Source organism: Salmo trutta, chromosome 29 (genome assembly GCF_901001165.1).
Source record: "Salmo trutta chromosome 29, fSalTru1.1, whole genome shotgun sequence".
In the NCBI taxonomy this organism is placed as follows: Eukaryota; Metazoa; Chordata; class Actinopteri; order Salmoniformes; family Salmonidae; genus Salmo; species Salmo trutta.
In genome coordinates this window covers 45,125,838-45,143,294 of record NC_042985.1, presented here as the reverse complement: position 1 = coordinate 45,143,294, position 17,457 = coordinate 45,125,838, and the positions used below count along the sequence as shown (strand labels likewise).

The window sequence follows — 17,457 nt, the reverse complement described above, 5'->3', positions numbered from 1 at the left end:
AGGTGAAGACTTTTGGAGGATGGCCTGGTGTTAAGAAGGGCAGCAAAGAAGCCACTTCTCTCCAGGAAAAACATCAGGGAAAGACTGATATTCTGCAAAAGGTACAGGAATTGGACTGCTGAGGACTGGGGTAAAGTCATTTTCTCTGATGAATCCCCTTTCCGATTGTTTAGGGCATCCGGAAAAAAGCTTGTCCGGAGAAGACAAGGTGGGCGCTACCATCAGCCCTGTATCATGCCTGAGACCATTCATGTGTGGGGTTGCTTCTCAGCCAAGGGAGTGGGCTCACTCACAATTTTGCCTAAGAACACAGCCATGAATAAAGAATGGTACCAACACATCCTCCGAGAGCAACTTCTCCCAACCATCCAGGAACAGTTTGGTGACGAACAATGCCTTTTCCAGCATGATGGAGCACCTTGCCATAAGGCAAAAGTGATAACTAAGTGGCTCGGGGAACAAAACATTTATATTTTTGGCCCATGGCCAGGAAACTCCCCAGACCTTAATCCCATTGAGAACTTGTGGCCAATCCTCAAGAGGCGGGTGGACAAACAAAAACTCACAAATTCTGATAAACTCCAAGCATTGATTATGCAAGAATGGGCTGTCATCAGTCAGGATGTGGTCCAGAAGTTAATTGACAGCATGCCAGGGCGGATTGCAGAAGTCTTGAAAAATAAGGGTAAACACTACAAATATTGACTCTTTGCATCAATGTCATAGGTGTCGTATGAATTGGACCAAAATGCAGTGGGAATGTGAATGCTCATTTTCTTCTTTATTAACCTCTAGGGGCTATGCAAGCGTCCCACCCCTGGTACACCCTATCAACAACAGGTGAAATATCAAGAGCGCCAAATTTGAAAACAATCAAATGTCATAATTCAAATTTCTCAAACATACAACTATCTTACAGCCTTTGAAAGATAAACATCTCCTTAATCTAACCACGTTGTCCGATTTCAAAAAGGCTTTACGGCGAAAGCATAAAGTTAGATTATGTAAGGAGAGTACATTGACAATAGCTGTGTGTAATGTATTGTCAATTCAAAGACAGGCGTCACCAAAAGCAGAAAACCAGCTAAAATTATGCACTAACCTTTGACAATCTCCATCAGATGACACTCCTAGGACATTATGTTAGACAATACATGCATTTTTAGTTCTATCAAGTTCATATTTATATCCAAAAACAGCGTTTTACTATGGCGTTGATGTTCAGGAAATCGTTTCCCTCCAATAACCGCCAGTCAAATCAGCACAACAAATTAAATAATTACTATTCGAAAACATTGGTAAAATATTATATTGTCATTCAAAGAATTATAGTATTACATCTCTTGAACGCAACCGGATTGCCAGATTTAAAAATAACCTTACTGGGAAATCACACTTTGCAATAATCTGAGCACTGCGCCCAGAAAAATACTCTTTGCGATACAGACTAACCGCCATGTTGGAGAGATCTAAAATACTATGTAAATAATCCATTACCTTTGATTCTCTTCATCAGATGTCACTTCCAGGCATCCCAGGTCCATAACAAATGTAGTTTTGTTCGAAAAAGCTCATAATTTATGTCCAAAAAGCTCTGTGTTGTTAGCACATGATCTATGCCCGCCGGACTTCACTTCACGAACGAGGGGAAAAAAATATTTACGTTCGTTCAAACATGTCAAACGTTGTATAGCATAAATCATTAGTGCCTTTTTTAACCAGAACATGAATAATATTCAAGGCGGACGATTGCATTCTCTTTTAAAACGTATTGGAACGAGAGTACCCAACATGAACTCGCGCGCAAGAGTCTAATCGGCCACCACCGTTCCATGGCTCTTGTTTGGTCAGATCTCACAGTATAAGACTCAAAACACTTTGTAAAGACTGGTGACATCTAGTGGAAGCCATAGGAAGAGCTCCACGATTAATAAGCCACTGTGTGTTTCAATGGCATAGGCTTAAAGGTAATTCAACACATCAGGTATCCACTTCCTGTCAGAATTTGTCTCAGGGTTTTGACTGCCATATGAGTTCTGTTATACTTACAGACACCATTCAAACAGTTTTAGAAAATTCAGAGTGTTTTATATCCAGACCTGAACAATAATATGCATATTCTAGCTTCTGAGTTGGTGTAGGAGGCAGTTAAAAATGGGCACATATTTTTTTCAAAATTCTCAATACTGCCCCCTAGCCCTAAGAAGTTTTAAACAAAAGAACACTGAACAAAAAGAACGACAAAAACAGACCTGTCAGGCACACAGCTAAACAAGGAACAACTACCCAGAAAAACCCCATGAAAAACACCCCTACTAAATAGGACCTTCAATTAGAGGCAACGAGGAACAGCTGCCTCCAATTGAAGGTCAAACCAATAATCTAGAAATAGAAAAAATAGATCATAGAAATACAAAACATAGAACACAACCCAAAAACCCTGACAACACAAAACAAACACACCCCTGCCACGTCCTGACCAAACTACAATAACAAATAACCCCTTAGACTGGTCAGGACGTGACAATCAACTCCATGTAATTGTCAATAAAAGCCTTTGACACTTATGAAATGCTTGTAATTATACTTCAGTATTCCATAGTAACATCTGACAAAAGTATCTAAAGACACTGAAGCAGCAAACTTTGTGGAAATTAATATTTGTGTCATTCTCAAAACATTTGGCCACGACTGTATAGTGCAGTGGCGTGTATTCATGGATGCCAAAGGAAGCCAGGCTTCCCCAAATATTTGACCAATAAAAATGTACAATTATAAAATAATTTGTCTTTCATCTCTCTGTGTTTTCATCATTTTCTGTAAATTCGCAAGTGGCTGAATCAAACCGGAGAAATCCGATTGAGGGAACAGCGCCCCTCTGTTTCAGTATGTGTAGCCCATGTATCTGTCTGGAACAAAAGAGTATGACATATTGCCGCCATAGCATTTGATTGATCGATACCAGCAAGCAAGCAATTAGATAGACCACCTTGATAAAAAAATGATTAAAAAAAATGTGCCAATCAGTGTTGAGCTGAGCTCAACTGTAGCTTTTCCTGGAGCAGCAAAATGCCCCCCCCCCCCCCCCCATGGGATTTGGATTCACACCAATCAAATCACATCCTAAGCAAAATGTCATCATTGTCAGACAAACCTGTTTGATTCTGGTCTGCTTGTGTTGATGTCCTGCAGTAGCTAGCTTGCTAAATCAGCCCTTTCCTCAGCCATGGATGGAGATGTGGACTTAATTCTCCGTACAGGTCAATGATTATGACGGAAATTCTGATCTAACCATAAATTCATATATTGTGCACTGGCCTGAGACAATTGAAGTTCAATATTTTATTTAACTAGCCAAGTCAGTTAAGAACAAATTCTCATTTACAATGACAGCCTACCCTGGCCAAACCCAGACAACACTGGGCCAATTGTGCACCTATGGGACTCACAATCACAGCCAGATGTGATGCAGCCTGGATTTGAACCAGTGCGATGCAGTGTCTTAGACCACTGCGCCACACAAGAGCCCAATTTGTAGCCCATGTTAGGAAGTTAGGTTAGCAAGCATTTTAGCTAGGTAGCCTATGAAAACAAAAACGAAAAGCTCACTGAATGAGAGCCATAGACCGTTTTGCCAACATGAAAGAGAGGAGAATGGCATTGGTGTTCAACTAGTTTACAAGTTGGGTGAGTCCCCCAATTGTTTTTTGTATGCAAGCACGCACACACACAGTGTGTGTGCAGACAGACATCAGTCCCATGGCCAGACACATTAATTGTTTTTGGTATCTAAGTTTATTTTCAGTGTATTAAACTAAGGATACAGTACCAGTCAAAAGTTTGGACACACCTACTCAAGGGTTTTTCTTAAGTTTTACTATTTTCTACATTGTAGAATAATAGTGAAGACATCAAAACTATGATATAACACATATGTTACCATGTAGTAACCAAAAAAGTGTTAAACAAATCAAAATGTATTTTATTTTGAATGGTACTGTATATAGATTTGTTGAGTTGATGATGTTTAAATGTCTATGTTGAAATGATGCTGGAATAGCGGAAAGCAGTGCTCCTGTTGTCTTTGTGCTGACTTGCGGTAATCCTGTGGTTCTAAATCAGTAGTTGTTTAGTAAACTGTCACACATTAACTTGCTTGACCATGCTGCAGGTCATATAACTGTTTGTTATGCACAATATTTGCTTTGTGGACTTCACCGGACAGATATTGCTCTCCAGTTTTGTGATGAAACAAACATATGTAGTTGAATTTATTCCGCCACTGTGTGACTTGTCTTTTTGTTGTCCAGGTCTTGTTGTATATCATGGTGGCATATGAACAAATTATTTATAGAGCAAACAACGCAAATACCACAACAGTACCAGGTTGTGTACATAGGTTGTAATATGGCTTTTTTATTAGCTTGGCATCCCCAGTGATTTTACCCACACCGCTTCCGGTACAGTGGTTCCTCAATTAAAAGTTGTCAAACCACGGTAGAGCGTGTGGTATGCCGTGGTATGGAGGGTGTGCTACAGTGCTTGCCGTTAATGCTCATTTAAACCACCAGAGAACATATTTGAGCACATCTACACCATTTTTTATCTCAGGACTTTTTTTTTAACAGTGGTTCTTACTGTAAAAGTTGGGTCATACTGCAGCACACCTTGCGGGCTGCCGCATAATTCTATGGCACGTGATTTAATTGTCAGCCAGTTTTGCCATTAATGCTAGTTAGTGCTAGTTTGACCACCAGATGGCATCTTTGAGAAGCATTTGACTTTTTGTAATATTGGCTGAACTTTTTTTGTAAGAACATAGTTTAAGGGATTTATTTTAAATTTAGCTTAATCAATTTGATTAACATTATGGTGTTTGTATTCCAAGAAAAACAAAAAACGAAACATGACCATTTCCACACTAATTATAGACTAACCAATACCCAAACGGAGATTCAGTGAAAATAAAAATCTCATTGATTTATCAAGACCAGTCCGAATGCTTGACTCAGAGCAGCGCGAAATGGTGCTGAAATAGTTGACCACACCCGGGTAGGCTATTGCTTCAAATCCTATTACAACAATTGGATGACGGAGGGCCAGAACATAACAAGTATATCATTTTAGCACAATTAATTGGCCTACACTACAAATTTAACATGTTTAACACATATGATTAGTGCATAATAAATTCAGTGACAATACGATAATTTTGATGTGATTACGCTCATAAAATCACTGTCTCTAGTCAATTATTATTTGTCTTTCTTTGTCTTATTTGTCTTTCTTTGTGCGTTGATTGGTGGGGAAAAACAGATCTACGTAGCCTACTGTAGACTACACTACTTTTTTTAACGTCAACATTTGTTCAGAACAATTTGCTTGATAGCAAGATAAAATGTCGCTCTCAAAAATTATCAAGAAGGTGGATAATGAAAATGTAAGTTTCAGAGAAAAATGTACAAAGAGATACGCATTCATCTTTCCCTATTTTCCCAATGCCAAGCCAGTGTGTCTTATTTCCAATGAAAATATCGCTGTTTGCAAATAATTCAATCTCAGACGTAATTATGAATCTAAGCACAGTGGCCTTCCCGCCCCATATCGAGGCCCGACGCAGAAACATTGAATCGTTAACTGCGAGCTGCACACAGCTTTTTTTCCGGGCATATTCTGTAACTTAAACAGGTTAAATCTGCAGTTACAAGGAAGAGGGAAACATTCGTGGACATGGTGGAGAAATTTGAGGCCTTAACTAGGAAGCTTGAGTTGTTTGATCACATCCATCCATTAAACCAGACATCCACAAGATCGTGTCCAAGAGGAAATGCAACTTTTCTCATTGAATAAGTTACTTAGTGGCCTATATGACTGTATTTAGTAAATACTAATATTATTGTGAGAGGTTATCCAGCTGACAGTATGTTTTGTTTGTTATGCCGTTACAATAGCAATATCCCGACACAGACAGTCTTTTTTTAAATAATTGTTTTATGTAGGATGCTACATTTTTGACCAGTTGCAATTCTAAGTTGGCCTAATAATAAAAAATCATTCTTCTATTAGGCTGTTAAGGCTGTTAAGCCTCAAAACTGGCTGAGGTAGGCCAAGTTATTTTACATAGGCCTAGGCTCCGAAGAAATAGACTCCAATTAAGCCCTCTTGTAGTTTGTAAAGTCAAATTAAAATTAGATTATTGTAGAAATGAATTGCTTGACTGGTGTAGTTTTTTTCCATCTGTTGAAGAGGTCGACCGATTATGATTTTTCAATGCCGGTGCCGATGCCGATTATTGGAGGACCAAAAAGCCGATACCAATTAATCAGCCGATGTTTTTATTTATTTATTTGTAATAATGACAATTACAACAATACTGAATGAACACTTATTTTAACTTAATATAATACATCAATTAAATCAATTTAGCCTCAACTAAAAAATGAAACATGTTCAATTTGGTTTAAATAATGCAAAAACAAAGTGTTGGAGAAGAAAGTAAAAGTGCAATATGTGCCATGTAAAAAAGCTAACGTTTAAGTTCCTTGCTCAGAACATGAGAACATATTAAAGCTGGTGGTTCCTTTTAACGAGTCTTCAATATTCCCAGGTAAGAAGTTTTAGGTTGTAGTTATAGGACTATTTCTCTCTATACGATTTGTATTTCATATACCTTCGACTATTGGACGTTCTTATAGGCACTTTAGTATTGCCAGTGTAACAGTATAGCTTCCGTCCCTCTCCTCGCTCCTACCTGGGCTCGAACCAGGAACACATCGACAACAGCCACCCTCGAAGCAGCGTTACCCGTGCAGAGCAAGGGGTAACAACTACTCCAAGTCTCAGAGCGAGTGACGTTTGAAACGCTATTAGCGCGCACTCGGCTAACTAGCTAGCCATTTCATATCGGTTACACCAGCCTAATCTTGGGAGTTGATAGGCTCGAAGTCATAAACAGCGCAATGCATTTCGAAGGGCTGTTTGAATGAACGCTTACGAGCTTGCTGCTGCCTACCATCGCTCAGTCAGACTGCTCTATCAAATCATAGACGTAATTATAACATAATAACACACAGAAATACGAGCCTTAGGTCATTAATATGGTCGAATCCGGAAACTATCATCTCAAAAACAAAACGTTATTCCTGTTACATTGCACAACCTTCAATGTTATGTCATAATTACGTAACATTCTGGCAAATTAGTTCGCAACGAGCCAGGCGGCCCAAACTGTTGCATATACCCTGACTGCGTGTAATGAACGCAAAATGACAAAATTTCACCTGGTTAATATTGCCTGCTAACCTGGATTTCTTTTAGCTAAATATGCAGGTTTAAAAATATATACTTCTGTGTATTGATTTTAAGAAAGGCATTGATGTTTATGGTTAGGTACAGTCATGCAACGATTGTTCTTTTTTCACAAATGCGCTTTTGTTAAATCATCCCCTGTTTGGTGAAGTCGGCTGTCTTTGTTAGGAAGAAATAGTCTTCACAGTTCGCAACGAGCCAGGCGGCCCAAACTGCTGCATATACCCTGACTCTGTTTGCAAGAGAAGTGACACATTTTCCCTAGTTAAAAGAAATTCATGTTAGCAGGCAATATTAACTAAATATGCAGGTTTAAAAATATATACTTGTGTATTGATTTTAAGAAAGTCATTGATGTTTATAGTTGGAGCAACGTGTACCTAAGCGATTATATGCAACGCAGGACAGGCTAGATAAACTAGTAATATCATCAACCATGTGTAGTTAACTAGTGATTATGATTGATTGATTGATTATTTTTTATAAGATAAGTTTAATGCTAGCTAGCAACTTACCTTGGCTTCTTACTGCATTCGCGTAACAGGCAGGCTCCTCGTGGAGTGCAGTGTAAAGCAGGTGGTTAGAGCGTTGGACTAGTTAACCGTAAGGTTGCAAGATTGAATCCCTGAGCTGACAAGGTAAAAATCTGTCGTTCTACCCCTGAACAAGGCAGTTAACCCACCGTTATTAGGCCGTCATTGAAAATAAGAATGTGTTCTTAACTGACTTGCCTAGTTAAATAAAGGTCAAATTTAAAAAACAACTGGCGGCAATATTATTTGGCACCCCAAATGAATTATGAAAATAGTTTTCATAAAAAATAACATTAAAAGAAAATACTCTCAAATGCAATGTCCCAAGAAGAAAGTCACCGAACCTAAAAAAATATATATAGCTAACTTGTTATGCAAGTGTTGCACACCAACAGATTAGAGGTCGACCGATTAATCGGAATGGCCGATTTAATTAGGGCCGATTTCAAGTTTTCATAACAATCGGAAATCGGTATTTTTGGACGCCGATTTGGCCGAATTTTTTTATTTTTATTTTTTATTTATTTTTTGACCTTTATTTAACTATTTCGCCATGCTATCTTGTCAAGCAATCCCGTTACTGGGATCCTATCTCGAAAGGGTCCCCAAGATTAAGAAAAAAATACTTATTTACAATGACGACCAAACCCAGTTGATGGTGGGCCAATTGTGCGCCGCCCTATGGGACTCCCAATCATGGTTGGATGTGATACAGCCTGGATTCTATTGTCCTGCTAATAGCCCATCCTAGAAACATTGTTTGCAGAATTCACAGCCTGCTACGCTTGTGAAAAACAAAATACCTCCAGCTGTCCATCACTATTGTAAATAAAAACACAGAATATCTAAAAGGGGCTTTTATATAATTATAATGCAGGGTTAATAATAATAATAATAATACTTTTTCCCTTCCGGTTGTTAAAGGTTCCAATTTATAGTTTTTTTTAATCAGTATATTTGAGTTTAACCACAATATTTGTTGTAATATTTGTTCTGTCTTTTCTGGTAGATTAAACTGAAATTGCAACCAACTGTCTATGGCTTGTTTAAAAAAGAACTATATTTTGGAGATTATTTAGTTGTTTTCAAATAACTGAAAGTGAGCGATTGTAATCTGAATGAAGGGAAAAAGGCCATTCTTGAACATGTGGTGAGACATTCTTACTAATTTGTAAATAAAGACAGTTTGTTATTTAGAATGATTTATTTCTGTTTTAGAGGTAGAAAAAACAAAAGCCCACATGCCTATTTTTTTGGACTAGGACATCCCGGCCGGCCACACCCTCCCCTAACCCGGATGACGCTGGGCCAATTGTGCGTTGCCTCATGGGTCTCCTGGTCTCGGGCGGCACGGGTATCGAACCAGCAACTGTCTTGCTAATGATTAAAATAATTTACCTCAACTAAATCTTCACACAAGTGTACATTATAGTGTACATTATTTTGATGTAGGACAGGGATCATCAACTAGATTCAGCCTCGGGCCAATTTTCTCTTGAGCGCATGGTTGGGGGGCCAGAACATAATAATTTGTAGACTGCCAATGGACCGCAAGAAGCCCAAACAGATATAATGATCGACTAAAACATAATAATTCACTTAACCTTGCTTATACGATAACTATTATACGTGGGAATACTTAAAATGATTTTTATTTAAGAAATCTGTTCCTATCTGCTTAGGAAACTTGAGGGGCCAAATAAAATCACTCGCAGGCTGTCATTTGGTGAACCCTGATGTAGGCTATGTTTGCTAGGCTTAGGTGCCTGGCTGAGTGGAGAGAGACTCCAAATGAAGTTCTGTAGTGTTTCACACCCTCCATGAAAAAGACAAGTCTAATATATGGCTGTGCCATAAATTCGTTAATTTAGGAGACATCACTTGCGTATATTCAGTCAACACATATACACTGAGTGTACAAAACATTAGGAACACCTGTTCTTTCCATGACATACTGACCAGGTGAAAGCTATGATCCCTTATTGTTGTCACTTGTTTGTTTTTTGTTTGTTTTGTCGCATAAAACAAGTGAAAATATGATTTTTTTTGCAATAACTTTAAAGAGATGTTAATTTCAAGTGCAATTTGTTATTTTTGAAGTTAGACCATGTGTACAATATTTACAATCTTAAATTGTATGCCAAATCAATGTTTGCATTTTTTGTGAAACAGTTCCACATTTTAAAGTAGTTACATGGGACAACAATTTATTTATAAGTCTTTAATTTAACAGCAAAGAGGCCCCTTCCAATCATTTTCTATTTTGGCTTTGTTGAAGTCCTTTTTTGTCATCCCCAGACAAGCTGAATGGTACCATCTCTGGCACACAGAGCATTCTATCTGCAGTATTAAAAACATAAAACATGCTTATGTTTATTTACATGTAAATTACAGTTCTGGAATCCCCAAATTCTGTTACATGATTTTGCAATTAGGACATTTTCAAATTGAATTGGATTTGTGTTCAATTGCTAAATTTACTTTTTTTTAATTGTATTTATTTTTTAATAAAAATGTTTTATTGAATATCCTAAACATACAATATATTTGCAGTGAAGTTGCTCAACAACTACACCATACCAGTCATCCAACAGACTCCCATTCAGAGTGACACACAGAAGCATCAAGGGTCAATGACCTGCTCAAGGGCACATTGACAGATCTCCCACCAGGCCAAAAAACGTGAACCCGAGCCCTCCAAAATCCCCCCACAGTTCCCTAATAGCTATCCCTCAACCATTCGAGACCCCCAAGAATCAAAATACAATAAATTACATTCCCCACCCCCAAGAACCCCCCCAATGCACCAACAACCAAAAGAATGAACTAAAGAGAAAAAATAAAAAGACAGAAGAAAACAGCAAACAATGGAGAAACTAAAAAAATGTAATTAAAAAAAGGACATCAAAGGCGACTAAAATCATAAACAGCAATGCCAACTGTATATGTTTGTGTGCATGTCTGGCTTTATTACATGTATGTGTGTGTTCTTGTATGTGTTTATTTGAATGAGAGTGTATGTATATGCATGTGTACAAACACCTGCACGGCATCAGCCTCAGGCAAACCGGAATTAGCTGTAAAAACACTGCCCTTCAAATGTACTTTTTATTGTGTTTTATTTAGACTTTATTTTAAAATGTTATCTTTGACCATCATTCTAACTCCACTCCCACTTGTCTCCAATTTCACATCCCAACCTTCAGCTTCCCTCAGCCCATCCCACCGATCTCTGCTGGCCACCCTCTTCGGATCACAACATATATCTTTCAACTATGCTGGGATGTTTAACATACAATTGCAATCTATCTAATCGAATAGAATCCACAGATTGCGAGTTGACGATAAATACTTTTACTAAGAGCATTAGTAATTGACTGACCCGGTCTCTCCAGATCTCTTAACAGTACTATTTCTAGGGTCAATTTTAGATCAATGCCTTTTCAGCATTTTCAGCCATTCCTGAACCTGAGACCAGAAACAGGCTACCTGAGGGCAATACCAAAATAAATGTAAGTCTATTGATTCTGTATCCTCGATGATTTTATGCCACAAATATTCAACATTTTGTTAGTGGCAAGAATTCTATATAAAAATTTTAGCTGAAAAGCACAAAGTCTTGAATCTTGCGTTGCTTTATATGTCAACTCATGGAATCGTACCATGGAATCGGTATATCAAAAATCTCTTCCCAACTATTTTGCAATCTGTATGGCGCAGTTGTCAACATCCTGGTCCTCAAATGAAACTGGTATGCTTTCCTATTTATGCTATTTTTATTCCTCTGCCTGTTTTGATCCTTTATATTGGGCAGACAGACCAGATCCCTACCTCCTCCCGCTGCCACCTGCCTCCTCCATTTTTGGGGTAATGCTGTAATCAATTGGTTGTACTCTTGGATTGAGCAGACCTTCCCGTACAATTCTGATAACTCCATGAAGGACATAAAGTCACGTCGGCATGAAGAGTTCGGGAGACAGGTGCAGGAATGCGTAACAGGGTTTTTTATTTTACCCGCGTAAAGGCACGGGACGAAGACCAAACAAACACGTAACAAAAACAGGGTTGAAACCCAAAAAAAAGAGCGAGGACTACCTCGATTAAATAACACTAGCGCACAAAGATTATCACACGGGACAAGACCCGTAATCATCTGCGCTATCCACAAGGGCACGAAAGCCCAAAACACACAGCACAGGTACTCACACACACCAATGGACATCGACAATAATCAACAGCACCATGCTGAACAAAGGGCACATATATACAAAAACAATCAGTGGGAATAGGGGTCAGGTGTGCGCAATGAAAGTTCCAGAAGGATTCGTGACAATAACACTACCATTCCAATATTGTTTAAGAACAAAATACCCTTTCCAAACATCTTTCCCATCAATACAGGTATTTTATCAACCAGCGCACTTGAGTTCAGCCATAATATTTGTTGTAATATTTCTTCTATCTTTTCAGGGGGATGAAATTGAAATTGTAGCCAGCTCTGCAATGATTGTTTGAAAAAGAGATACTTTGAAAAAAGTATAATTTTCAATTAATCAAAAATGAGACATGGCAATCTACACAAAGGCAATTTTTAAACAATGAATGAGCTTTCTTAGTAATCTACTTGAGAACCATTTAGGGTTCAAGTAAAACTTTTGAATAAGTGAAGCTTTTAGAGAAAGGTTTAGTGCTTTCATATTTAATGATCTCAACCCACCCAAGTAAGTGTAATTGCTTTTCGATCTGTCCCCAAATTAACATAGTTGGTTCAGAGTTCGTTTTGATATTTCAACCTGCGTGTCCTGATATGCGTCTGATGTGGGTGGACAAAATCAACATGCGGACATGAGTGGTCTGGTCAGCATGTTAGACCGCTGCGCTATTCGGAGGCCCAGAAGAAGAACAATTCTTACACTATTGTTCTAAATTCAAAATCACCCTCTTCTTCTTTATCCTCATTATTCAGTTCACTGTACTATATCATAATGTATCTCAATGCACCGCAGCATAACTTCAAAACTTTAAATTGAGGAACCACTGTAGGAACTAAGGATTATAGCTTTAAACAAACCATACTATGCACAAAGACGACTTAACAATTTCTACTGAATATTTTATTTAAAAACACATTTACTTGAAGAGCAGTGCAGATGCAAAGTTTGGTAACAGAATGACGACACAAACTGTCATTCTGTTACCAAACTTTGCATCTGCACTGTTCTTCAAGTAAATGTGTTTTTATGAAATATTCAGTGGAAATTGTTAAAAGTTGTCCTTATGCATAGAGCAGTATGTTGTTTTTTTTACTTTGCAATCATTGTTTTTGGTTTGATATACATTTTAAAGTAAAAAATCTGAGATTCAGCATCATTCTGTTAACGTGGAATTGCCCTGTCATCACGTGACCCTGGAGCAATTAGGGTTAGGTGCCTTGCTCAAACATCCTTGCCATAGTGCTGGCAAGAGAGCACAATTAGATCCGGGACCAGGCAACAACTTACCTGGATCGACAGCCTGAACACGCACAGGTGAGTCCGAGCAGATGGTGAAGCCGAAGCCATCTTTACCCCGATGGATAGTCACCTGCCAGAGCCAAAGAGATCATATTACTTTGAATTCCCATCGCACTTGCTGCCTTCCTACCCATGTAAGAAAGTGGAGCTAGATTAGGGAGCACATTCATAAAGCATCTCAGAGTAGAACTGCTGATGTAGAATGAGGTCCCTCCTCCATGTAATTGTATTCATCAAAATCTAAAAGGAAAAACTGACACTGAATCGTTGAATTAATCAATCACTGTCTAAGTGTACAAACATTGAGAAATAATGCCTTTTTACACTGCATTGTTCTTAGCCTGGGCTGAAATCTCTCTTAACCCAGGGCTAAGAAGGCTGTTAACCCTGGGCTAAGTGCAGTGTGATCGCGGCTATACAGTACAGTATGAGAATCAGTTTCTAATGAAAATCCCAAGGCCAGAAGTAAACATTACAAACGTGACATCTTCCATTGGCTTGGACCCCCTACAGCCACTAATAGCAGCAGCAGCGCAGATTCCCTTGTAACCAGGTCAGGAAAGAATAAAAAGTTGGGCTCCATGGGAGCTTTCCCAGGACAAAAGCTTTAATGCCACGGCCTCAAGCCACCAGCGATATTAAAAACACTAAAGAGCGGAGAAGCCAGAGAAACAGCGGAGCACGCTGTTGCTGGGAGATCTGACTAAGGAGACCTTTGCTGACAAACATGGGAACTGTTCCGAACATCCTTAAGGGTCGTTCCACGTCATTTCAGATTGTTGTGAAATCATTTCTGTAGTTAAAAGCAGATAAGATTAGCATTCATGCAACATTATTTTCTTGAAATATAATTTGTTCTCTAAGCTAATTGATTGCACCCAAATTGCCCATTTCATTTGATAGGATTCATATAATATTCAACAGTACCTAACATCCAATTTGGACTAAACTTTGAGGAATACAAAGAAATGGTCAAAAGCCAACCATGGACCCCCCATACCCCACGCCAATCCCAGCCCAACAACGAATCTACAGTATCAGCTGTGGCTCTGAGTATTGTTTCTTCATCCTATGTAATGCATTCTCAGTGAATTTGGTGATCAGAGAAATTTGTTATTGAAGTGGTTAGGTTTATGTCCCATACTACATCCTGATATTACTAGGTTCTGACCACTAGATGGTGCTGTTCCTGCTATTAGGTGATTTTTTTGTAAAAAATTATTTAAAGGGATATTTCACCCAAATTACACATTGGTGTCCTTACCCTGTAAGCAGTTTATGGACAAAGTATGAAAGCAACTTGTGTTTTGGTTTTGTTTACCTGGCCACGGTTTCAAATGCTAACATTTTTGCATTTGTGGCACAAATCCAATGCAAGTCAATGGACACTATATTAGCATTTTTATAAGTAACATCATTGAGCTACACAATCAATTTGTAGATACTTTAGGATGATTTGGCCATGAAGAGTGAAAATGCTAATATAGGTACCAGTGACTTGCATTGGATTTGTGCCACAAATGCTAAATGTTAGCATTTGAAACAGTGGACAACAAATCCAAAGCACAGATTGATGTCATACCTTGTCCATAGACTGCTTACAGGAAACCAATATTTCATTTTGTAATTTGAGTGAACTATACCTTTAACATTAATAGCAGGAACAGCCCCATCTAGTGGTCAGAACTATTTGTATGGATTCTTCTGGTCTAACTCATTGTTAGAAAAAAGTGTGATTCGAATCGGATGTTAGGTAATATATTTATTGAATATTATATGAATCCTATAAATTTAAATGGCCAATTTGGGTGCAATCAATTAGCTTAATTTCTCAGAGATCAAATTATAGTTCAACAAAATAATGTTGCAGGAATGCTAATCATATTTTTTTAACTACAGTAATAATTTCTCAACAATCTAAGATGGTGGGGGTCAAAATCCTCTTTCTTGTGGTTTTTGAGGTGGACTGACCTTTAACTTACTAGCCACGGCCTGGACTAACAGTAAAGACAGTGACAGTATTTGAATAGTCCCAATCAAGATGTCTGTCTAAAGGCACCAGTTCAAACAGAAATGGGGAAATAGAGCATCTTAGCTCTGGTTGTGTGGACTTAGGTCTACAACACTCAAGCTACTCTGGTGTGCTTGGCTGGCACAGTTATTCTGAAATGATTCAACTAGCATTCCAATGAATTCCTTTAGCTTAGTATGGGTTGGTGCCAAGAAAGCAGTCATTGTTAGGGATGATAAACAGGTTTTCAACACAATGTGCATCACAGATGTTGACTGGCTTTACAGATGTTGGATCTTAGCTTGATCACTCTTTTGTCGCAGAGGATTTTCCTGCTGCATCAGGAAATTCAAATGAACCTTGCAAATCACTGAAAAATAGCAGTTTAGTTTCTCTCGATTCTGGGGCAGTCAAGTCATTGGGATCAGGGCTTGCTATCAAAATAATTATCTCCCGATTGATCAAATGCTAGTCATATGTCCTATTACTGCAACATTCAAATGTACAAAAATGTATCTGAAATGCAGACATACACATCAACAACCATCGCTTTCTATAGATGAATAACGCCAGATAGATATTGGTCAAGATTTTGTTCAAACATGGCATGCGGTGGTCTAGGGGTAAGGTCACTGCCTTCAGAGTGCACATATAGGCCTACCAGGTCGGTGTGGGTTTGATTCTGGCCCACACCCTTCTGCACAAAGTACTCAATCCCCCTGACTGACTTTATGTATTTACACATTTCAAATATGGACAGTCCAGGCATATTTTACCCACGATCTTGATAAGAAATGACCATACCAGCCACTTTTGGATGACATAAAATAGGAAAAAAATAAAGTATTAACAATAAGCCACACCAACATTAGTTTCCAATCATACAATACCAACCAGAGGGCGAACATATCATGAAAGACTTTGGTTGCAAACAGGACTAAGGTATTACGGACATCATATTTTAGGGTGACCTATAATGGTTGCAATTGAGATCAACTGTGCAGGGGAATTCAGCACGGTTAGACGAGACGTTAGCTGGCGAGTCATAATCTGGCGATAATCTAGTGCCATCGATGGTTGCAATAGGCCCCATATTTGATTATATTCCAAAATAGTTTAACCTGCACTTTTTGCAATAATCACTGATCTGGCTTTCAAGTCGGTCTATGAAAATGCTCTTTCTGTTACAAATTTAACCAGAACCATGCACATTCACTAATAATGTACATGTAGCAGGCATTATAGAGAATTAGCACAGTTCTCATAAACAACCTCTCAAGCTCGCGTGCTAGTGAGTAGCTGGCTAAGCTATGTATTTCAAGTTTAGCCAATGTAGATCTACAGTTGAAGTCGGAAGTTTACATACACTTAGGTTGGAGTCATTAAAAATCGTTTTACAACTCCACAAAATTCTTGTTAACAAACTATAGTTTTGGCAAGTCAGTTGTGTCATGCACACAGTAGATGTCCTAAGTAATTTTTCCAACAATTGTTTACAGACAGATTATTTCACTTAATCACAATTCTAGTGGGTCAGAAGTTTACATACACTAAGTTGACTGTGCCTTTTAAACAGCTTGGAAAATTCCAGATAATTATGTCATGGCTTTAGAAGCTTCTGATAGGCTAATTGACATCATTGGAGTCAATTGGAGGTGTACCTGTGGCTGTATTTCAAGGCCTACCTTCAAACTCAGTGCCTCTTTGCTTTACATTATGGGAAAATCAAAATACATCAGCCAAGGCCTCAGAAATTGTAGACCTCCACAAGTCTGGTTCATCCTTGGGACCAATTTCCAAACGCCTGAAGGTACAACGTTCATCTGTACAAACAATAGTACACAAGTATAAACACCATGGGACCACGCAGCCATCATACCCCTCAGGAAGGAGACGCGTTCTGTCTCCTAGAGATGAATGTACTTTAGTGTGAAAAGTGCAAATCAATCCCAGAACAACAGCAAAGGACCTTGTGAAGATGCTGGAGGAAACAGGTACAAAAGTATCTATATCCACAGTAAAACGAGTCCTATATCGACATAACCTGAAAGGCCGCTCAGCAAGGAAGATGCCACTGCTCCAAAACCGCCAT

The 17,457-nt window shown here is 38.5% G+C and overlaps 1 protein-coding gene across 3 annotated transcripts in view; it reads right to left on the bottom strand.

The window, feature by feature from the left end:
- The window catches only part of rgs3b (regulator of G protein signaling 3b), a 95,760-nt gene that overhangs the window by 63,078 nt on the left and 15,225 nt on the right, over positions 1 to 17,457 (bottom strand). For 2 of the 3 annotated variants that reach the window (XM_029722334.1, XM_029722335.1), the window contains one exon: positions 13,343 to 13,424. In XM_029722334.1, the coding sequence (XP_029578194.1) occupies positions 13,343 to 13,424 (82 nt within the window). Of the gene's footprint in view, positions 1 to 13,342; positions 13,425 to 17,457 lie in introns of those variants that run through there. The other variant, XM_029722336.1, reaches the window with a different exon arrangement.